At 44.8% G+C, this 24,916-nt stretch overlaps 1 protein-coding gene and 1 long non-coding RNA gene across 7 annotated transcripts in view; one reads left to right on the top strand and one right to left on the bottom strand.

The window, feature by feature from the left end:
- rbm27 (RNA binding motif protein 27) overlaps positions 1–12,056 on the bottom strand; it is a 101,381-nt gene extending 89,325 nt beyond the window's left edge. For 3 of the 6 annotated variants that reach the window (XM_055642688.1, XM_055642692.1, XM_055642691.1), the window contains exon 1: positions 11,616–12,053. In XM_055642688.1, the coding sequence (XP_055498663.1) occupies positions 11,616–11,674 (59 nt within the window). In that variant the 5' untranslated portion in view covers positions 11,675–12,053. Of the gene's footprint in view, positions 1–11,615 lie in introns of all 6 variants that reach the window. The other 3 variants (XM_055642690.1, XM_055642686.1, XM_055642689.1) reach the window with 3 other exon arrangements.
- A 96-nt stretch (positions 12,057–12,152) lies between these two features.
- On the top strand, positions 12,153–20,209 carry LOC129701482 (uncharacterized). The gene is made up of 3 exons (XR_008724204.1): positions 12,153–12,320; positions 18,411–18,560; positions 18,842–20,209. It is a non-coding gene; the product is annotated as an uncharacterized LOC129701482 (long non-coding RNA).
- The last annotated feature ends 4,707 nt before the right edge of the window (positions 20,210–24,916 follow it).

Below are 24,916 nucleotides of genomic sequence, written 5' to 3'. Positions count from 1 at the left end.
ATAAGTGTCCGGGGGGGGGGTGGGGGGTGGTGATTGGCAGTCACCGAGGTACGTTGTTGAGTAGAGTGACAGCCGCCGGAAAGAAGCTGTTCCTCGACCTGCTGGTTCGGCAACGGAGAGACCTGTAGCGCCTCCCGGATGGTAGGAGGGTAAACAGTCCATGGTTGGGGTGAGAGCAGTCCTTGGCGATGCCGAGCGCCCTCCGCAGACAGCGCTTGCTTTGGACAGACTCAATGGGGGGGAGCGAGGAACCGGTGATGCGTTGGGCAATTTTCACCACCCTCTGCAATGCCTTCCGGTCGGAGACAGAGCAGTTGCCATACCATACTGTGATGCAGTTGGTAAGGATGCTCTCGATGGTGCAGCGGTAGAAGTTCACCAGGATCTGAGGAGACAGATGGACCTTCTTCAGTCTCCTCAGGAAGAAGAGACGCTGATGAGCCTTCTTGATCAGAGTAGAGGTATTGTGGGTCCAAGAGAGGTCATCGGAGATGTTGACTCCCAGGAACCTGAAGCTAGAAACACGTTCCACCTCCGTCCCGTTAATGTGGATGGGGGTGTGCGTGCCGCCTCTGGACTTCCTGAAATCTACAATGAGCTCCTTGGTCTTCTTGGAGTTAAGGGCCAGGTTGTTGTCAGCGCACCATGCTGCTAAGTGCTGGACCTCCTCCCTGTAGGCCAGCTCATCGTTGTTGCTGATGAGGCCAATCACCGTTGTATCATCTGCATACTTGATGATGGTGTTAGTACCATGTACAGGTGTGCAGTCATAGGTGAAGAGGGAGTAGAGGAGGGGGCTCAGCACACAGCCCTGTGGAACGCCGGTGGTGTTCAGGGTGAGGGTTGAAGAGGTGTGCTTGTCTAACCTCACAGACTGGGGTCTGTTGGTTAGAAAGTCCAGTATCCAGTTGCAGAGGGAGGGGTCGATGCCCAGGTTACCGAGTTTGGTGATCAGTTTTGATGGTATAATGGTGTTGAATGCCGAGCTGTAATCGATGAACAGCATTCTTACGTAAGATGCATGAAAGACAGACCACATATCTTTGACATTTAATGGCATTAGTATTGTTGACTCCCCAAATATTCTGGGATCACCACTGATGAGAAATCCATAAATACTATGGCCACAATGCAGAGGCTGGGTAAACTACAATGAATGTCTGACTTCCTGACATCACAAAGCTTTTTCATCTTTTACAAAGCACAAGTTGGGTGCATTATGGAACATTCTCAGCTTGCTGGTAGAGTGTTGCTCCAAGGAACAGTAAAAATTCCACATCATTCAGGACAAAGTACTCCATTTAATTAGTACCCATCCACAACTTTAAATATTCAGGTACCATCAAAAGAAATGCAGCACAGAATTAGAAGGAACACAAAAGCAATGACACTGCCCTCTGCAGGTTCCAAACAGTCCTTCTTCACTGCCACCGTATCCAAGGCCTGGAACTCGCTGTAGAGTTGAGGAATACCTTCAAAGTAAGAACTGCTAAAGTTTAAGGTGGTAACTCGCCACCACCTTTTCAAGGACCGTTGGAAAGAGCAATAAGTGCTAGTCTTGACAGATACCCAGATATCTCTCCCCCCCCCCCCCAAAAAAAACAAAACTGAAGACTGGCATAGGCACCATTAATGATAGTTTGGAATTTTTAATGAAAAAACGTTTAAGTTAATGAACTTAAATTTCCCTAATGCTGTGGTAGAAAATATTCTCTTTTAAATCAACTGAGCATCACTCAAAGCTTATAATCCCTACATCACTGGGATAGAGAACCTCCGCTGTCTGATATGCAACCTCTTGAGCAACTGTGTACATCTCAACACAAGCCAGAATTAGAAACCAATTCATTTGTGAAATTGGAGAATGAGAGAGCTGAGCAACACAGAAGAATTCCAAACGGAAGCATATCCACATGTAACACAATTTCAAAAGTGAAAATTAAATAAGTAGAAATAGGGTCATCCATAATAATAACCATTTCAAAGATTGGAACTCCTACTTGACCTAATAGTTCCTTCTTTGAAGAATTTCTAGCTCGTCAACAGTCAGAAGCTCGAATAATAAAAGTGCGCAACGTTTAAAGCAATGGTCCCCATTCCCTTGGGAAAAGTCATCAGGTGTCCATTTATAAGACCAAAAAAAACTGACATTTCCGGGATGCTCATCTATATTATTACAGGTGCACAATCTTTTATCCGAAAGCCTTGGGACCAGACACTTATCGTAATTTAGAATTTTTCGGCTTTCAGAATGGAAGATTTTTAGCGTAGATTTTAACGGCTGGCTCAGTGGTAGAGTGCTCGGCTCATATCCGCAAGATCGCGAGTTTGCGCCTAGATCCCGGCAGTTATTCGATCGCGAGTTTGAGTTTTCAATGTAGTTTTTTCTTGCAGAATAGGAGAGAATAGGGAGGGTTAGGCTGGGATCATTCTCTGCGAGATGATCTTAGTGCGGGAGACAAGTGTAGGAGAGGTGTACTGACTGTGTGGGCAGAACTTTGGAAGTGATTGCCCACCATTCTCAAAAGCCTCTGAGTCTCCCTGTCCCTCCAACTCCAGAGGAATCCGCTCCCCGATGGGCCGCTACGGCGACAAGTGGCAGTTCGCCCACAGCCCGAGCTGCGCCACCCCAAGAACAAGACGTACCGTGCACACCATCAGCTTCTGCGTGTTCCTCTGGAGTTGGAGCGGGGCTGGGCTGGAGTTGCTGATCTGGGATCTCTGTGCTTGCAGTGGGCCTGGGGGTCGGTGTCCCGATGAGGGGGCGCAGCTCGGGCTGTGGGCGAACTGGCAAGTCGCCGTAGCAGCCCATCGGGGAGCGGCTTCTGGTGGTCCTGACTTCTCTCAGCTCCTGTCCAGGGGGGTGGCCGGAGACGTCAGGACCAACAGGAACCCGCTCCCCGATGGGACACTACAGCGACAAGTGGCAGTTCGCCCACAGCCTGAGCTGCGCCCCCTCATCCGCAACCCGGGTTCCTCTGGAGTTGGAGCCGGGCTGGGCTAGAGTTGCTGCTGGCTGTGAGTCTCTGGGATCTCCGTGCTTGCAGTCGGTGTCCCATTGGTCCTGACGTCTCCAGCCACTCACCTGGACTGGAGCCGAGACTGGGAACTGTACCGCCCGTGCCCCCACCCTCTGCAACTGCAAACAACCCCACAGTTCCCAGTCTCAGCTCCTGTACAGGGGGGTGGCCGGAGACGTCACAGCCCGAGCTGCGCCACCTCATCCGCAACCCCAAGACGTACCTTGCACACATTCTGCTTTGTGTTCCTCGAGTTGGAACGGGGCTGGGCTGCTGCTGGCTGTGGGTCTCTGGGATCTCCGTGCTTGCAGTGGGCCTGGGGGTCAGTGCCCGTTGGTCCCGACGTCTCCGGTGACTGGCACTGACCTGCTGGCATCGCCGACGTGAAGACAGTGCAAAGCCCCCGCGCCAGTGCAATGGGCGGGGAGCTGGAGAGGGGAGGGAAGGGGTCACACACATAGCCGGGAAGCAGAGGGGCGTAGGTGGGGTGAAACTGAAGGGAGCGACAATTTGCTGCTGCCTGCCCGCTAAGTTAAAAAGTTCCCACGCGTGCGGGCAGGCAGCAGCAGATTGTCAATTATTAACCCTCCCACGCAATATACCCTCACCTTCTCTTTTATGAATGGGGATTTAGTTCCCCTTTCTTCGAGGACCGACCGGAGGTTCCGCTGTCACCTCTGCGGGCCGCCCTCGGTGAACGTCTTCAAGGACCTTTCTTCAAGGACCGAAAAAATGTCCGCTATTCGGAGCTTTTCGTTATTTGGAACTTCGGATAAAACGTTGTGCACCTGTACTTTATTCTTATGTGAGGAAATTTGAAAAAGCCAAGCTGAAAATAAAGATGAGATCAGACCAATTAAACGAATAAGGATCACTGTGCTGATCAGTATTAGAGTATATCATGACAAATCAATGAAACGTGTTGAACCTCTAAAGACAGAAAACTGTACTGCATAATCTTTCAGACTTCTGAACAGTCAATTACAGTCTTCACGATGCACAGATGATCTAAGAGATGACCAAATTTATCTGCACTATGCATGTCAACAAAAACCAAAACATTAAAATCTATCCTTGCCAAAACTTGAAACAAAATTCATCTTACCATGAAATAAGCAACGAGATGGAAAACAGAACCAGTTGCTAAAACTCACTGCACAAATCCTTGATCCAAGAGACCACAAATAATCCAAATTATATTGCCTTCTGAAAATCAAAGAGATTACAGATACTGGAATTCTGAAATAAAAACAGAAAATGCTGGAAATACTCAAAGGAGGAAGCTGAATATTTCCATATTTCCAATTTTTATTTTAAATACCTTTTTATATGCAATCCTGTGAGCACATATGTTTTCTTCAAAAAATTCCTGCATCTCCCAGTTCTGCACCAAAGTCATTTCTCCCTCAACCAATAGCAGAATAATAGAATTTAGTAAATGTACTAAAAAATCTTAATTCCACCCAACCATGAACTATCTTGCCATTAAACTGAATCAATAATTAACTATTTTTAATTTAAGCATAACACCAGCCATCTTGAAATAATTAATTAGCATATCTCCTACTTGCTCTTATCCAATTTAGTTTGAAAATATTTGGAAGGCCATGCAATGGCCAGTAGGCAATCCAGATATAAACAATAGGGATTGTACTTATATCTGGGTTTTCTATATCTATGATATTATTTAGGGTTGGATTTGCAAGTCTCCATCAATCGCACTGAAGTGGAGATGTTCAAGAGCTTGAAGTTTCTCAGCACAAATATCACCAACAATTTGTCCTGGTCAAACAAAATTGACTATATAGCGAAGAAAGCATAACAAGAAAGCCTCAACTTCGTCAGAATACTAAGGAAATTCAGCCTGTCTTCAATGACTCTTACCAGTTTTAAAGGTGCACCATTGAAAGTACATTAGCTGGATACATCACAGTTTGGCATGACAACTGCTGTGCTCCAGACTGCAAGAAATTGCAAAGTTGTAGATGCAGTCCAGTACATCATGCAAACCAGCCTTCTCCCCCCCTCACCAAATCAACTCTATCTGCACCTCATTCTGCCTTGGGGAAACAGCACACAGAATCAAGGATTACCAACTTCCTGATCTCTCATTCTTCTCTCCTCTCCCGTCAGGCAGAAGATACCAAAACTTGAAAGCATCTACCATCACATTTAAGAATAGCTACTTTCCCACTGTTACCAGACTCTTGCTGTTTTTAAAATCTGCACTTTGTAGCCATAACGCTATATTCTGTACTGTTTCCTTTCTCTTTTTGCATTACCGTTGACACTTGTAGATATTCTTCCAATGTCATGACCGATTTTTCTTCATAAATAAGTTGTCTTGTATACTTTCAGGTACATTGCACCAACATACACATTTGCAATGCTCAACCAAACTGTGCAAGATTCCAAGCTTTCATATATTCCACGCACTTTGCTTTTCATTCCTGCGTGACATGCCAGTACTTCTGATTTCAAGGCTAAATATACTCTGCATCAAATCTTTTCCTGATATAATTAAGTACCACAGAAAAACATGGATTTGATGAGAACTATTATGTGAGAATTATCAAACTCAATTCAACAACTATATGTATTATGACATTCATAAAACCAAAATACAGAGCAAAGCATCACTAAAGCAGAAGAATTCAGCAGCAAGAATAAAGCAGCACTGGGAAACTTATTTAAAAATCCAAGCAGCAACAGTGTGCCACTTCTGTCACACTTTAAAGATGGGGAAAAAGACACATTTTAATCCCCATTAACTTGCAAATGTAATAATGATCCAGCCACCAGAATAATTTACAAGCCCTGATGAGCCTAAATCAGAAACAGTAACACCCTTTGACAAATACCACTGTATATTACTCCCATCCATGTCCAGATAATTACATGTCCACAAACAAATTCAACTGAATGTTCCATTGTGTTGAGTTGAATGCCTACAAATACAAAGTCAAGCAAGATGTAGAGACCAAGTAATATACAGCAAACTGGATTGATTAGTCTTCGATTTTTTAAAATCTGAATATTAAAAGTGCAATGACTAGCCAGTGTGTCCATTCAGCCAGAGTTTGGTCCGGCTCACAGTTTAGTTCAGTTTGCGTCAATAAGCCACAGTGTGTTTTAATGTGCAGGTCAAAGTAACAGGTTAAAAGTAGCATTCTTCCACAATCCTCAAGCCTATTAGAATAGTGAAGTACGTGTTATTTGTTTCCTATCTTGGCCATTGCACCTTGATCCCCCAAATTGGTATCTAATCAACAAAGCTTCACACAGCTTTAGCAGCTGGGTACACCAAGTCACCAGTCTCCAAAAGGCTTACTGTCCATCAAAAACTGAATGCTTGCCAATGTCTGTCCTCAATTTTTTAAATGCCATGACACATTGTTACTATGAAAGTAATCATAGTTAAACATGTGAAACATAAAAGATTAAAACTGACTTAAGACAATTATATACAGACAAATAACAAATGATTTAAATATTAGAAATGCTTGAAATGTACCCATCTCCTCCCAGCTATCTCCTCTCAACTGAGATGAACAGTCACTGAAGAATAAGGCAAAATTTCAAACAAAACTGCAGAAATTTGGAAGGCGATTGGAATGACAGTAACAAAAAACTATCCAGATTTTTACGATTTTCTAATACGTGCACATGATTAATGCAATCCTTGCGTATTGCAATTGCGCACAACTAGCTTTGCCTGTGATCAATCAGTGCAACTTTGGTTCTTCACTTTTTAAATAAGAGCTGAACTTCACTTCTCACTTTAAAAAGATTTCACTGAGCGAGCAGGATTTTATGCCAATTCGCCGTTCCTCCATCGGATAAATGTTCATACCCTGGTGAATTTCTTTTATATATAATCGCATAAATATATATATATATGCTCGAGTCAGCACATCAATCACACTGCAATAAAAGCTTGCAATTAGCTACCAGTACATCCCCCTCCCAATTTTGCTATTATTTCCAATGTAAAGCTATTTTGAGATTAGAACTTCTATAAAGTATTTATTTCTATTGGAATATCCAGAGCAATGTCAACAGAAGTAATTTTCGAGAATATACACTGTCCAATATTATTAACTGCACAAAGAGATCAATAGCTTGGAGTTATGGATTTAAGGTGATTACCAAGAGACTAGTGGCAATATGATTTTTTTCTTCATTGAAATTCAGGAAACTACTGTGCTCTGAAGTGCACTACCCAAGAGAACGATGAAAGCAGATTTAAGCAAATTGGATAAATATTTGAATTATGGGGAAAGCTTACAGGATTATTGGAAAGATTGAGTAGAATTAAATGGATAGCTCAAGAAAGAGGCTATGCCACAATCAACTGAATTTCCACCTTCACGCTGTAATAATCCAAGACTCCGTAAAATAACAATGTAAAATTAAAGTCATACTAACATTCTTTAAACCAGTGAGTGCAGCTCTGGTCACCACATTACAGAAAGGATTTTAGAGAGGGTGAATAAGAGGTTCATCAGGATGTTGCCTCGACTAGAGGGGATTAGCCATAAAGAGTTTGTACAAACGTGGATTGCTTTCTATCGTGCATCGGATGTCGATTAGGAAAGGGGGAAATGCAACGAGACCTGGGTGTGATGGTAGGCCAGTCATTGAAAGTAGGCATGCAGGTGCAGCAGGCAGTGAAGAAAGCGAATGGTATGTTAGTATTCATAGCAAAAGGATTTGAGTATAGGAGCAGGGAGGTTCTACTGCAGTTGTACAGGGTCTTGGTGAGACCACACCTGGAGTATTGCGTACAGTTTTGGTCTCCAAATCTGAGGAAAGACAGATTTCCTTCGTGTAGAAGGGTTTCTTAGCCTATTTGCCTATTTCCTCCGTGAAGAAGGGTTTCGGCCCGAAACGTTGCCTATTTCCTTCGCTCCATAGATGCTGCTGCACCTGCTGAGTTTCTCCAGCATTTTTGTGTACCTGAGTAAAGACATTCTTGCCATAGAGGGAGTACAGAGAAGGTTCACCAGACTAATTCCTGGGATGTCAGGACTTTCATATGAAGAAAGACTGGATAGACTCGGCTTGTACTCGCTAGAATTTAGAAGATTGAGGGGGGATCTTATAGAAACTTACAAAATTCTTAAGGGGTTGGACAGGCTAGATGCAGGAAGATTGTTCCCGATGTTGGGGAAATCCAGAACAAGGGGTCACAGTTTAAGGATAAGGGGGAAATCTTTTAGGACCGAGATGAGAAAAACTTTTTTCACACAGAGAGTGGTGAATCTGTGGAATTCTCTGCCACAGAAGGTAGTTGAAGCCAGTTCATTGGCTATATTTAAGAGGGAGTTTGATGTGGCCCTTGTGGGATCAGGGGGTATGGAGAGAAGGCAGGTACAGGATACCGAGTTGGATGATCAGCCATGATCATATTGAATGGCGGTGCAGGCTTGAAGGGCCGAATGGCCTACTCCTGCACCTATTTTCTATGCCTCAAGTGGTCAGGTATAACCAAGTGGTTTGCTCAACCCTTCAGAGGCAATAAAGAGTCAATTACTTTGATGCAGTACAGAAATCACATAGATCTTCATGGTTTATACCAAACAAATTGGATTTTACAACAGGTGCCATAGTTTAATTTCTAGATTTGGTATTTTGCATAGTTTAGTTTAACACATGGGCAAATGAATAATCATTGTAACCCCAGAATAGCTTCCTGAAGATAATGGCAACTGGTGGGTCTGTAAAGAAATTATTCAACTGCTGTCAGTGTCCAGAATTCAGCAATATAGCCACATAAACCCCAATACGATTCTCACCTAATTTACTTATACGTTCTATCCAGCGGGGATGATCAAATAGCAACTGGGATTTCTAAGCTATACAAAGACTGAGATCAACCATGACAACATCTTTACTTCACTGTCAGAAAAAAGTAAGAATCAAATAGCAGCTGATCTGTGTAAGTTAGTACAAGTGCACATTTTAACCATCAGGGAAACATTTAAAATGCAATAGTGAAGAGTAAAAAAAGTCAAAAATTGCAATCCCCAGTTCAATTTTTCGTTAAAAAGATACCGTAGGAATATTCTGACAAAAAAAGGCAAAGGATGAGACAATGTACATAAAATTATTTTCTTCTTGGCTGTATTTTAAAGCAAACTGAAATGTTGTGGTAGTTTACCAATGTTTTTTTTTTCTCTGGTGCCAGCGCACAAATGAATTTTATCACAATGATAGTTAGTCTCAGCATCTCAGGATTAGTTAACTAATACAAGATATTGAGAAGATCATTTGATGGTTTAGCAAAGTAGGCCAGTAACTTGTCATAGCATCTAACTCCAATGATGAGGGATAGCATCTAACTCCAATGATGAGGAAAAAGACACCATGAGCATCTTGGAAATGAAACTTGAGATGATTATATAGAGTGATTTCACGAAAGGTCACTGGAGCGTAGATCCGCACCCACGTGACCGAAAATCTCAAGTGGAGGACAGGCTAGACATCCGGTACATGTTAGTGGATGGGAAAACACGCACTTTCCCACCCGTTAAAAACGTAGAAAACGGCAAGGTTTTGATCTGCAATTTATTGTGTCAGCCGGGGTGACCGTGAGGCACAGCTACCTAGATTTACAGTCAAAAAAAGATAGAAACTAAGATAAATTAAAGGGAGAGCTGAAGGTGCCAAACCAGCGGAAGTGAACAGCGGACATTTGCCGTGGAGATTTAAAGGTCCAAAATATCGGGAAATATCGCGTTTGCTCGCTGAATTTCATCAAAAGTCAATAATGCCTTACTTTTGATGAAATTCAGCGAGCAAACGCGATAATTCCCGATATTTTGGACCTTTAAATCTTCACGGCAAATGTCCGCTGTTCACTTCCGCTGGATTGGCACCTTCAGCTCCCTCTTTAATTTACCTTAGTTTCTATCTTTTTTTTTACTGTAAATCTAGGTAGCTGTGCCTCACGGTCACCCCGACTGGCACAATAAATTGCAGATCAAAACCTTGCCGTTTTCCATGTTTTTAACGGGTGGGAAAGTGCGTGTTTTCCCATCCACTAACATGTACCGGATGTCTAGCATGTCCTCCACTTGAGATTTTCGGTCACGTGGGTGCGGATCTACGCTCCAGTGACCTTTCGTGAAATCACCCTATAATCATCCATTATTTTTAAACACATCCAGGACCCCACGAAACCCACTCTGTAGCATTCTCTACTCCGCTCAGTCCGTCTTAACCAAGCAGATCTCCCAGAGGACCAGCACTTCATCTCCCCCTCCCATTCCCAATCTGACCTTTCTGTGCTGTCAGAGTGAGGCCCAGCGCAAATTGGAGGAACACCACCTCATATTTCGCTTGTGTAGTTTACACCCCAGCGGTATGAGCGTTGACTTCTCTAACTTTAGTTAGCCCTTGCTCTCACTCTCCTTCCCCTCCCCATTCCTCCCACTAGTCCCACTGTCTCCAACCACTTTCTTTCTTTGTCACTTTCTTCAGTCTGAAGAAGGGTCTCAACCCGAAACATCGCCAATTCCTTCTCTCCATAGATGCTGCCTCACCTGCTGAGTTTCTCCAGCATTGTGTCTACCTTCAATTTTACCAACATTTGTAGTTATTTCTTATACAAAAGTTGTAGTTATCTGATAAAAGCTGAAGCTAACATAAAAACAGTTGGAAATTTCCATCTCTAAAGTTAAATATAATGACCAGATAACTATTTTCAGGTTGCACATTGAAAGTGACAAATACTCTGATAACATCACACACATTTTCATCACCATGAATTCAAACAAATATGGAATGCGTTTAGCATAATATTTATTAGTATGACTTTTGTTTATATGATGATTCTGGAATACAATAATTAAGTGCATCACAAATTTAGTCACTCTACGAATACAGAGAAGCATGGCTACTTAGACACAACAAAGTCCGACCTTTTGTGACAAGATAATTAATTAATTGATTATTTAATGACATTGGCTGCAAAGATGCATGTAGTTGTTGAGGTGCACACATCACACCGCTACAAAACCAGAGCATTAACAATGGGCTTTGCAGATCTACAGTGTAATAACACAAAGCTATCAATTTGAGAATGTCATTGATTACTTATATATTCACGTCGGTTCTCCAAATTCTCTAATTCATCGTGTGTTTATTGTAACACATGAAACGTACTGCACATGGAATAAGTAGAAACTTTTGAAAGTAATGCGAAAATCAATCAGAATCTCAAAATAAAGTCAGTTTAATTTCTTTACCCATAAACAGAGAGTGAATTGACTTCTGGACTAATTTAGAAGGCAAGTATTAACGCCAAGTTGAAAGTTGCAAACGTTTTGATTCATATAGAATATCCGTTTCCAAGGAGTTAATACTTCACAAGAAAAAGTCTTTCAAGAGAGCGAAATAGCTGATTATAATCCCATCTAGTTGTAATCGAGATAATACAACGGTATAAGCGTGTGGCCTTGCAAGCCTGCCTCATGTGGTAGTCGCAAGGCCTAAAAAGTAAGTACCCACGCGTTCCCAAACACCGCCACCCCAAAAATAAAAACAGCACACCCCAGTATATTTGAATGAGGTGCGTGGAATAATACTCACATAGGGTCCAGCGCCCTTGACAACCAAGATCTGAAAGCGTCCAGATTCTCTATGATCATCTTCCCAAGGTCTCTTACTCAGTGCCAGCTGCACCATGAGAATGATCCGCCTCAGTGAGAGTCCGCCAGCGACATGACAACAAACGGGGAGCAGGCCGCAGCGCACCGCGCACACAAACCTCGCTCGCTCGCTCGCACCCGCCCACCCCAAGCTGACGGACAGGGCCGCCCACTAATCACCCGCCCGCTCTCCCACCGCCCGGCCAATGGGACGGAGAGGGAGGCGGGACAGGCAGCAGGCAGCAAGTTAGATTGACGGTCGTCAACGGCCTGTGAGGACGAGCAGTCGATCAGTCCAAAGTTAGATTTTTTTCCCTCTTCTTCTCCTCGCTGTAAACAAAATGTCGCGTCTCTAGAGGAGGAATATATATATATATATTTTTTAAATGATACAAAACAAAAGCGCCGCGAGTTTACTGACACAACGTCGAGGTGGACTAGGCCGCGCTGTTTGACGTCGCGCGGGCACGTACTGTTTGATAGGCAGCTCCCTGGTCCAATCACAGCGTTCGGTCCGGCGTGTTCCGCTTCCTCATTGGACAGGTGGCCGGAGGGGGCGGGACGTTCGCGTCTGACTGGGATCCTCGAGGCTGCCCGCGGTCAGGGGAGAAAATCATCAAAACCGGCCGTCAGCTTTATTTCTGAGGTGATTGCATCGGGAATATTTAATCAAACATGGGCAAATTCCAGTGCAACGCCACAGGTCGCGTCACAGAAATAGGCCGATGTGATTTGACGGGCATCACGCCGGCCCCGCCCACTGCTCAGTGATATCTCGCGAGATGTCGCCCCGGGCAGGGTCTCCGCGCTGACGTTCAGCAACAACGCGTCCCGGGGTCACAGCAGTACAACCAAACCCAAAGATCCTATAGCAATCTCCGCTATAGGATATTTGAGTACAACCCCAGTGCTGCTGCAACCCCGAAGAGCCGCATCGGCACAGGCATAATGCTGCTCTCCAACACTTTTGCAAACCAGCAGCTGACACTAGCTCATGGCTGCACCCCGGCGCTGTTGCAAACCCGAGTTTACACTTACTCAAAGTGTTCAAGAATACCTACTCAATACTGCATTCCAGCGCTGCTGTAAACCAAAGGACCTGACGCCAGCTCAAGGCTGTACCTCACACCTTCTTCTGAATTTGTAGTCGGCAGGGCAGTACTCTGCATATCGCCAACACCAATTCAGTGCTGTAATCTAGCTGTGTTGCAAACCCGCGTTTACCATCGCCCGCCGGGGGCTTTGACTCGGACATCGGGAGGAGGATGAGAGAGTGCAGGGGAGAGATAAGACTTTGCCTTCCATCACAGTGAGGAGGAGATTCACTGTGATGGATGTTTGTGTAAATTGTGTTGTGTCTTGGTTCTTTTTCTTGTGTGTATGACTGCAGAAACCAAATTTCGTTTGAACCTCAATGAGTTAAAATGACAACAAATAAATTGTATTGTTATTGTATTGTACCCAACTCAGTACTTCACTCCAGCGCTGTTGCAAACCCGATGAGCTTACACCAGCTCAATGGTTCAATGGGGCTTTTTTTGTCACATATGCAACTGTACAGTTAAATTCTTTTTGCATATATTACACATGCTGGCACTGCCATTTTTGGCCCCATTATTCAGTCATGTTGGCTCGCGTGCTCGATGTACTGGAGCAGTTACCATGAACCGATATCCCTCTCATCGTCCTGTCATCTCTGTCTCAGGCTCCTAGGAAATCTACAGCCCTGCATGAAGCTGAGAAGGACACTTTCGATGTTATGGTGGTCAATCACATTTCTTCATCTCGTCTGGAGGAAAAGGTGGCACACAAGGCAGAGGATGCCGCTTTGCAGACACTCGCCACCGTCATTAAACATGGATGGCCCAGCAAACAACGCATGCTTCCGCCTGCTATTCGGCCCTACTTTCCTTTCAGAGACTAATTAACCATTGATGATGGGCCACAAAGCAGTTATCCCGGTTTCACTTCAGAGGGAGTACTTTGGTACTCCACACGGGACATCCTGAGCAGGAGCCACAGTGAAAAGAGCAAGTAGCATGGTTTTCTGGCCTGCAATGACGGATGACATCCACCAGGAGGTACAATCGTGCAGAGAGAACCACTTCTGCTGCACCCAGTTCCAGTATTGCCTTGGTCTTTGGTGGCAACCGACATCTTTGAATGGCACAATCAACAATATCTGGTACTAGTGGACTCGTATTCCAGCTGGCATGAGATTAATCTGTTCCGCACAGCCTCATCAACCGCGGTGATTATGAAGCTAACGAGACATTTCTCGGTCCATGGAGCACCACATACTCTCCTGTCAGCCAATGCTGGACAATTCACAAGCCAGCACTTTAAAGATTTTGCTGAACAGTGGGGCTTTAATCATATCACCAGCAGTCCAGAATATCCCCAATCAAATGGGCTAGCTGAGCAGTGCAAAACAAGTCATGGAGAGATCTCACAGAGCCCGGTCGGACATTTTCTTAGATCTTCTTAATCTGAGAATTGTGCCACGTGGCACAGCGCTTGGCTCTCCAGCACAAAGACTGATGTCCAGACAAAAGCGTACCACCCTTCCAGTCTCAAAGGAACTGCTGGAGCCGCACATGTACAAGCACAGGAGGTTCAGTCTCAACTACTTAATAAACGACTCACAAAAGGCATGGACAAAATGAAAATGATAGGTGGGGGTGGTAATTTGAAAGCATCGGTGTGTGTGTGAGCAGGTGGACCATCAGGGACCGTCTGAGGAAGGGTCTTGACCCGAAACGTCGCTTATTTCCTTTGCTCCATAGATGCTGCCTCACCCGCTGAGTTTCTCCAGCATTTTTGATATGATGTTATGATCAATCGAGTTGACCACTACAGCCTTTGGCGGAAGGACAGATTGTCAGGGCCCAAACCCCGGAAGGCTATAATCGCATGGGCACAGTTAAAGAGATATGCCAGGAGCCCAGATCTTATATTGTTCAATCAGAAGGAAGGTTCTACAGGAGCAATCAAAGACACATTTTACCGGTAGACGAGCATGTGCCAACACAGGAAATTCCATTCGATATTGCTGATTACCCGGACACAGTAATGGGGACAGAAGATGAAAATGTTCTTATGAGTGATGGTCATGTGACAGTGGACCCTGAACAGTTTTGGTGTCTCCACCTGTGAATGAACCCCCTGTGATATCGGTGCTTGTGGAGAAATCACCTGTAAAGTCTGTGCCCGTGGTGAAATCACCGGTCAGAAGTACCACAGGGGGGTTTTACAAGACATGTGCAGGACCTGTACCTGCAAGCCTAATCCTAAATACAGAGGCTAAAGACTGAATGTTTTTTACACGACCGTCGTTGCTGGTATTGCTTGCTTTGCTACAGGGGTCAGTTAGTTGGTCATTTTCATTCATTTTATATAAGCTTTGTTATATTACAGGTATGCATGTTTGTTTTCATTCATGAGGCATGAGCTAAAGAAAGAGGATGTAGATCAGTCACTATATTCCTGATCCATGTCGGGTGTTTGTACTGACCTCCGATGGAATGTGATCGCGCGCACGCGTGTTATCCAGGGAGTGGCTCATGCACTCTGATAACGATTAGCTGGAATAGACAATAGGTGCAAGTGTAGGCCATTCGGCCCTTCGAGCCAGCACCGTGTGGCTGATCATCCACAATCAATACCCCGTTCCTGCCTTATCCCCATATCCTTGACTCCGCTATCTTTAAGAGCTCTATCTAACTCTCTCTTGAAAGCATCCAGAGAACTGACCTCCACTGCCCTCTGTCAGATAATTCCACACTCACAACTCTGTGGAAAAAGTATTTCCTCATCTCCGTACTAAATGGATTACCCCTTATTCTTAAACTGTAGCCCCTGGTTCTGGACTCCCCTTCAACATCGGGAACATGTCTCCTGCCTCCAGCGTGTCCAAACCCGTAATAATCTTATATGTTTCAATAAGATGCCCTCTCATCCTTCTAAATTCCGGAGTATACAAGCCCAGCCACCATTCTAACAACATATGACAGTCCCGCCATCCTTGGAATTAACCTTGTGAACGCTGCACTCCCTGCAAGAATGTCCCTGGGGTGGGAGATTGCAACCTTCACGTGGTCCGCCCTGTAATTACGGCGGCAGGCGCGGGCACACCGCGACGCCCTGTGTCTCCCTTTCAAGGGAGATGCTAAAAATGCATTTCGTTGTCTCTGTACTGTACACTGACAATGACAATAAATTGAATCATTTCAATCATTTTCAACCAATGCAATCAACCTGGCATGCACAATCAAATAAGATCAAATAGAACAAGTTGTCGTACAACTTTAGGCTGTGCACGCCATACGCAAGAAGAAGAAGAAGTCCCTCAAATTTGGAGACCAAAACTGCACACAATACTCCAGGTGTGGTCTCACTAGGGCCCTGTACAACTGCAGAAGGACCTCTTTGTTTCTATACTCAACTCCTCTTGTTATGAAGGCCAACATGCCATTCGCTTTCTTCACTGCCTGCTGTACCTGCATGCTTACTTTCAGTGACTGATGAACAAAGACCCCAGATCCCGTTGTACTTCCCCTTTTCCCAACTTGACACCATTTAGATAATAATCTGCCTACCTGTTTTTTGCCACCAAAGTGGATAACATCACACTTATCCACATTAAACTGCATCTGCCACGCATCTGCTCACTCACCCAACCTGTCCAAGTCACCCTGCATCCTCATAGCATCCTCCTCACACTTCACACTGCCACCCAGCTTTGTGTCATCTGCAAATTTGCTAATGTTGCTTTTAATCCCTTCATCTAAATCATTAATATATATTGTAAATAGCTGCGATCCCAGCACCGAGCCTTGCGGTACCCCACTAGTCACTGCCTGCCATTCTGAAAGGGACCCGTTAATCCCTACTCTTTGTTTCCTGTCTGCCAACCAATTTTCTATCCATGTCAGCACCCTACCCCCAATACCATGTGCTCTAATTTTTCCCACTAATCTCCTATGTGGGACCCTATCAGATGCTTTCTGAAAGTCCAGGTACACTACATCCACTGACTCTCCCTTGTCAATTTTCCCAGTTACATCCTCAAAAAATTCCAGAAGATTAGTCAAGCATGTTTTCCCCTTCATAATTCCATGCTGACTCGGACCGATCCTGCTACTGCTATCCAAATGTGCCGCTATTTCATCTTTTACAATTGATTCCAGCATCTTCCCCACCACCGACGCAGAGGCTTTGTTCTCAGCCTTTGAGTCTTATGGTTAATAAAGAACTTTATATGGTTAAACTACTTGTTGTTGTTCTTATAACTTCATACACCGGGTACGCCTTCTACCGCCGACTTTGGTGCTAGAGACATTACCCGGGTTAACCCTCCTACCCGACGAGCCTTTGGGCAGGTTCCCAGTCCCATTGACCGATGAGCCTGCAGGCGGGTCCAGTACTGCACCCCAGTGTTGTTGCAAACTGGAGGAGCTGACACTAGCTCAGGACTGCATCCCAGATCCTTTGCAAACCTGAGATAAGCTGACACTATCGCCCAGGAGTGCCATCAGCAGAGGAGCTATTGAGCCAAAGACCATAACTTATTGAAGACACAAGAAACTGCAAATGTTGGTTCACCCAAATAAATCACACAAAGTGATAGAATAACTGGAGTTGCCTATCCATTATTCTCCAGAGATGCTGCTTGTCCCGCTGAGTTACTCCAGCACTTTGTGTTTGTTTTACCATTATTTCTTGCACATCCTCAATTGCACAGAAAGGTTGATGTCAGGTTCTGACTCTGCAATTGTCTATGAAGATGCTTTGTGCAATTCTTTCATTCTGTGCGACTATGGGATATTAGTCTTTAAATAAACAGAAACAATGCACAAAAGATCGAGAAGGAAATTAGAAATAAAACCAAATTATGTGATCAGGGAAATATTTTAAAGGCTAGATTAGATTGGGTTGTCTTTGTGTAAATGCGTGACGTGTGATTAATAAAGTGAGAGGCATACAAATGTCCCTCCTGTGTTTTGAGAGGTGGGGAACGACCGCCCCCCCCCCCCATTTTTTGTAATCCGTATTTTAAAACTCCGTGAAATCTCCGCTTTCCGCAAGACAGTGAGGGTGGGACTGCTGATCGAGGGTGCCGATTGGACGGGACCATGATAATTCAACGTGATGATTGGAGGAGGGAAGTGTCGGTTAGAGACGGAAGTAGGGGGTGGGACTGAGGATAGAGCGCGGTGATTGGAGGAGGGAGACGTCTGTGGGGCAAAGATCAGAGTGTGTGTGTGTGTGTGTGTGCGCATGCCCACGCGGCCGCCAAGAAATTGTGTCTCCCCTGTCCCCCGGTCCCCTCTATGTTTTGATAGTGATATCCATGCCTGAACATGACTACTTTCATTTACATTCATTTACAAAGATCATGGTGCCCTGAAATGGGGGGGGACTATGCATAAACACTGCTGTAATTTCTACATGGTGAAACCAAAATGTATAAAAATGATCTTTATGACAATTTGACAATGTGCACTTTAACCACATGTGATTTTTTTTCTATTACAAATCTGAAATTGTGGAGTACAGAGGCAAATAAATAAATGATGAGTCTTTGTCCGAGACATTATGGAGGGCACTGTATATTACACATGCTGGAGAGGCATTGGGACACATTTTCCTCCCAAACATTAATGGATATCAATGAGGAAGTCCAGTAATGTTGCTGACTAAAGTTGACGTTGCCATCTTTCACTCGTTCCTTCAGGGCTACCTCTGCCTGGGTGCTGACCTGATGGGCTCCTTGTGAAGTACATCACAGTAACACAATGGTTCACAGTTCTGCCTCAGAGCCTGTGCAAGAAAGGCAGGGACCATTCAAGTTGAGGGAGACTTCAGGCAATCTTCCAAGGGAGAGGTAAGTACTTATGTTTTTAATATAAATTTGTTAGTTTTGTTTAATTCCCGGGACGGCAGGGCTGACATATGATGAAAGAATGGGTCAACTGGGCTTGTATTCACTGGAATTTAGAAGGATGAGAGGGTTTCTTACAGAAACATATAAAATTCTTAAAGGATTGGACAGGCTAGATGCAGGAAAAATGTTTGTGGATTTTATCTTTGCATTCAACACCATTGTGCCAGAGCTACTACACTCAAAAACTCTCCCAGTTGACTGTGCCTGAATCCCTCTGTTAGTGGATCATCAACTTCCAGACAGACAGGAAGCAGCATGTGAGGCTGGGAAAGCACATCTCGGACCCGCAGACCTTCAGCATATGAGCACCGCAAGGCTGCATACTCTCCCCTCTCCTTTACTCTGTCTACACCAACGGATGCACCTCCACAGACTCCTCTGTCAAGCTTCTCAAGTTTGCGGATGACACAATCCTGATTGGACTGATCCGGGACGGGGAGGAATCTGTCTACAGACAAGAAGTGACACAGCTGCCATCCTGGTGTCTTCGTAACAACCTGGAGCTCAATGCTCTTGAGACAGTGGAATTGAAAGTAGACTTTAGTAGAGCTTCCCCTCCACTCTCCCCACTCACCATCAACAACACCACAGTCATATCTGCTGAGTCCTTTAAGTTCCTTGGAATCATCATCTCAAGGACCTTAAATGGGAGGCCACCATCGACTCCATAGTCAAAAAGGCCCAACAGAGGATGTACTTCCTGTGACAGCTGAAGAAACACAATCTGCCACAGGCAATGATGGTCCAATTCTATACTGCCATCGTAGAATCTGTCCTCACCTCCATCATGGTCTAGTTTGGCTCAGCCATGAAGCACGACATCCGGAGGCTCCAGCGAATTGTTCAATCAGCTGAGAAGGTTGTTGGCTGCAACCTTTCACCCCATTGACGAAGTGTACATTGCAAGGGCCAGGAAGCGAGCGGGTAAGACCATCTCTGACCCCTCTCATCCTGGCCACTAACTCTTTGAATCACTTCCCTCTGGAAGGCAATACGGGACTGTCAAAGCCACCACAGCGCGACAAAAACAGCTTTTTTCCCACAAGCTCCACTCAATAACCAGAAGTCTGAGCCTCTTTTTGCTCTGGTATTTTATTTCATTCACATGTTTAAACTATAATGTTTTATTCTTAATATTGTAATGTTTTATGTTTTTATCTTAATGGTTTACTGTATGTTGTGTTGTTACTTGTGAGCGGAGCACCAAGGCAAATTCCTTGTTTCTGTACATACTTGGCCAATAAATGTATTCATTCATTCATTGAACTTATTTTTATTGTTTATTATGGTATCTACTGAGTACTATGTTTACATACCTGTTGTGCTATTGCAAGTAAAAATGTCAATAAAATACTCATGACTCCAGCAACATTTAAGGTCCTTGAGAATCACCAACAGCATTAACAGCATGAAATATGGAGGTGGGCCTCACTGGCCATCAAAGATATTTTGTGAGTGCAGCCAGCTGTTAGTGACATACAGCCCCTGGATTCTTCTGCTTTGTGCATTGGTGCTGAAATCTGCGCTTCCAGCAGAAGGTTCACTGGCAACTACTTTGGAACAACGAGCCTGATTACATGGGAGGTGGCCTTCGACTCTGGGGCAATGGGACATTTGCAACAATGTTCACATGGAGTCAAAGGCAGGATCTATTTCCTCAAAGTAACAAAACAATAAATGACAAATCGTCCAGGGTGTATTTTATAGGACATCAATAGCTGGAATACCATCTCTCTATCTATCTTCTATACTATTACTAAAACTCTCATCTTGACAACTTCCAGTCTGCGTTATAATTAACGGGAAGTCACCTCCTTTCCCCACACCCCCCTTTCCCCCCCACCCCCCCCCCCCCCCACACACCCCCTGCCCCACACACACCCTCCCGACACCCCCCCCCCCACACCCCCCTCCCTAACCACCCTGCATACCCCCCACAACCCTCTCTCCCCCACACCCCCTCTCCCCCCCACACTGCCTCCCCCACACCGTCCTCCCCCCCTCCACCCCCTCCCCCCCTCCCCCTCCCACCCACATACCCCCCTACCCCCCTCCCCTACACACACCCCCATACCCCCCCCACACCCCCCCCCCACCCACACACACACCCCCCACACACACCCCCCCCCCCCCCCCCCCCCCCTCACCCACACACCCCCTCCCCCACACCCTCCACCTTTAGTTGAGAGATACAGCGTCAACATATTTCCTTCAGCCCACCGAGTCTGTGCCAACCAATGATCACCCGTTCACACTAATTCTATGTTAGCCCACTTTCTCATCCTAGTCACGAAGGGGAATTTACAGAAGGTTCAAGATTCAATTTAATTGTCACATGTACCAGTTAAGGTACAGTGAAATTTGAGAATCTAATTAACTTACAACCCTGCACTTTTTTGAGATGTCTATAAAAAACAGAACACCCGGAGAAAACCCACACAGTCACAGGGAGAACTATAAACTGCACACAGACAGTATAGAAGTCAGAATAGAATCCAGATCTCTGGCAGTGCAAGGCAGCAACGCTACAACTGTTCCACCTTAAATTGTAATTATCAACAAATCCAAGATGAAATAAGTGGTAATGGGGAACTTCAGCGACCTTGATAGTGATATCAACATCCTATGGGTTACGGACTAAGAAGCAAAATACTTTCAGAAAATTGCTTGGGAGAATTTGCTTCATCCATGTTGTTACTATTAGTCAAGGAGGAGCAAATAATGGGTCTCTGATCTAGAGGCTTGATGAGCATTCAGTGGTAAGCATATTTTACGCGAGTTATGCGGAAAAAGCAGCAAAAAACCTGGAAAAAATAGAACTGGAGAAGTGGTATTTTCAGCAAATTGAGAAGGGTGTTGCACTGGGTAAACTGGCATCAAAGATTGGCAAGCAGAAACATAGTGGGGCAAGAAAGAGAGCTGGATTGGTTACAAGCTGAGTAACTTCCCACAAAACATAAATGGAGGCCAAACTCTTGCAAGGTAAAGGTGTTGAGGAATAGGATGGAACAGATGGAAATTTAAAACTGTATTGTACAATCAGCCTGAATGTGACGAATACAGAGCAACACTGAAAAAGAACCGGCAGCAGATGCCACAACGTTCAAGTTCAAGTTCACATTTATTGGCACATGCACCAATTAAGGTACATTGATATTTGAGTTACCATACAGCCATACAAGTAAAAAAAAAGAACGCTAAAAGAAAGCAAAAGGATTTGAGTAAAGGAGCAGGGAGGTTCTACTGCAGTTGTACAGAGTCTTGGTGAGACCACACCTGGAGTATTGCGTACAGTTTTGGTCTCCTAATCTGAGGAAAGACATTCTTGCCATAGAGGGAGTACAGCGAAGGTTCACCAGACTGATTCCTGGGATGTCAAGACTTTCATATGAAGAAAGACTGGATAGACTCGGTTTGTACTCGCTAGAATTTAGAAGATTGAGGGGGGATCTTATAGAAACTTACAAAATTCTTAAGGGGTTGGGCATGCTAGATGCAGGAAGATTGTTCCCGATGTTGGGGAAGTTCAGATTGGGGAAGTTGGGTCACAGTTTAAAGATACGGGGGAAATCTTTTAGGACCGAGATGAGGAAAACTTTTTTCACACAGAGAGTGGTGAATCTCTGGAATTCTCTCCCGCAGAAGGTAGTTGAGGCCAGTTCATTGGCTATATTTAAGAGGGAGTTAGATGTGGCCCTTGTGGCTAAAGGGATCAGGGGGTATGGAGAGAAGGCAGGTACAGGATACTGAGTTGGATGATCAGCCATGATCATAATGAATGGCGGTTCAGGCTTGAAGGGCCGAATGGCCTACTCCTGCACCTATTTTTTATGTTTCTATGTTTCTATACTATAAACAATAATTTTAACATAAACATCCACCACAGTGGAATCAACATTCCACACTGTGATGGAAAGCAATAAAGTTCAGTTATCTTCCTCCTTTGTTCACCCGTGGTGGTCAGGGCCTTGAACCCTCTGCACTGCCTCTGCCGATGGCCCGATGTTAAAGCCCTATCGTTGGGATGATGGGGACTGCGGCGTCGGGACGGAATGGAAACACTCCGCTGCATGGAGCTCCCGAGTCGACCTTTTCTTCCCGGGAGACCGCAGCTTCACGGTGTTAAAGTCCACAAGCCCCGCGGTCGGAGCACTTCCACAGCGATCCTCGGCAAAGGATCGCAGCTCCGCGTTGGTACGTCCGCGCCATGCTTGCGGCTTGAAGCTCCTGGCCGGTCTCCAGGAAATGCCGCACCAATCCAGTTGTTAGGCCACGGGGAGGAAACGGAGACGTGAGACAGAGAACAATCACATCTCCGTCGAGGTAAGTGACTGAAGACGGTTTCCCCCCACCACCCCCCACATAAAAACATACCGAGAAACATTAAAACATACATTTTAGGCACACTAAAAATAACAAAAAAGTCAAAATAAACACAGGCTGCTGGCGAGGCTGCCATCTCAGCGCCACCCGATGACGTTTTTAATTAGCAACGAACTTAAGATGCTGAAAGAATATTTCACATTTGTATTTATCATTCGCCATTTTGTCAAAGCAATTGCATTCAAGGACCAGCTAGGATAAATCATTAAATAAACATAGATACCAAGGAGGAAGGCAACCTTGACTCAGTTGATAAGACTCCAGTCTATTAATCCAGAGCAAGTTTCTGTGAAAAGATGAACAAAAATACGAGGTTCACATTCCAATTCAACACTGAAGGCTTGAATCTCTGTGAAAGTTTTAAAAAATCCTTTTTCAGTCTCTGGACATCACTGACAAGACCAGGATTTAATGTCCAGGTGAGGTCGAGTCATATTCTTAAACTGCAGTCCCTCTGTTAAAAACACTTTCACAGTCTTGTTGGACAGTGAGTTTCAGGATTTAGACCAAGCTGTAATAGAGGAATTACATTATACTTCCAAGTTGGAGTCATGTGCTACACAGGAGAGAGACAAAAATCCTTATTTTCTTCTTGTGGTAGAGTTGTGTTAGTGCTGTGTTTATGATGGAAAGGCTTTGAGGTGGTGAGACTGCACATGGAGTATTGTGTTCAGTTTTGGTCACCTTGCTCTGGGAAAGATGCCATTAAGCTCGAAAGGCCCCCAAAAAGATTTATAAGGATACCAGACTAAGTGGGACCCGTTGGGTCCCATGTTCACACGGGAGGGCTGGTCCCCCGGCACAATATTCCACCTCTCCACAAATTCCAATATTGGTGGCCAGTGGGGGGGCTTTCTGGAGCACTGGTATGGGTTCTTGGGGTGGCAGCTCAGTCCCTCAAGCCTGATCTGCTGGCAGCTCACTCATGGCTGGTGGGCTGGCAGTTGACTCATGGCTATTCCTTGAAATTCCATTTCAAGCAGGGTGCAAGGCCACCAAATTCAAATCCATTTTCCTACCATTTCAAGCAGGGTGCAAGGCCACCAAATTGAAGTGCAGTTTCCTACCACTTCAAGCTGGGTGCAAGGCCACTGAATTCAAGTGCAGTTTCCAACCACTTCAAGCAGGGTGCGGCCACCGAATTCAAGTGCAGTTTCATACCACTTCAAGCAGCATCTAAGGCCATCAAATTCAAGTGCAGTTTCATACCACTTTCAGCAGGGTGCAAGGCCACCAAATTCAGTGCAGTTTCATACCACTTCAAGCACGGTCCATGCCGCAAAATTCAAGTGCAGTTTCATTCCACTTCAAGCAGGGTGCAAGGCCACCAAATTCAAGTGCAGTTTAATTCCATTTCAAGCAGGGTGCAAGGCCACCAAATTCAAATTCAGCTTCATACCATTTATTGCAGGGTGAAACCACCATAAACCCACACAAAACACACAGTTCAGTAGACATTCAGTGTGTTCAGTTGATTCACAGCTCAGACAGTCGTGAACTCTATCCCCAATCATGCAGAGACTAAGCCACACCCACACTTCTGAGTTTTATAACCCCGCCCCCTCCCACCGGAAAAGGTGTGGCCTTCATGGCGCGATTGACAGAGATTCTCAACATTTTTTAAACACTAAACACTTTTATTTTTCATTGATGGGAAGAATTCTCTGCCACTGCTGAGCAGAGGGGGACTGAGTAAGATGGCCAAAAATCACAGCCGTAAGTGGTAGCGTTTTATCTAAAATCAATATACAATGCAAACAGGAAATAAGTGCATTTGCATTAGTGCCTTTCAACTTCAAGCCAAAACACCCAACCCACCATTTGCAGTAAATAGTGCCTTTTAACTTCAAGCCAAAGCACCCAAACCACCATTTGCAGTAAGTGGTGCCTTTCAACTTCAAGCCAAAGCACCT

The sequence above is a fragment of the Leucoraja erinacea genome, chromosome 11 (genome assembly GCF_028641065.1).
Source record: "Leucoraja erinacea ecotype New England chromosome 11, Leri_hhj_1, whole genome shotgun sequence".
Lineage (NCBI taxonomy): Eukaryota > Metazoa > Chordata > Chondrichthyes > Rajiformes > Rajidae > Leucoraja > Leucoraja erinaceus.
This window is presented reverse-complemented; position numbering and strand designations above follow the sequence as displayed.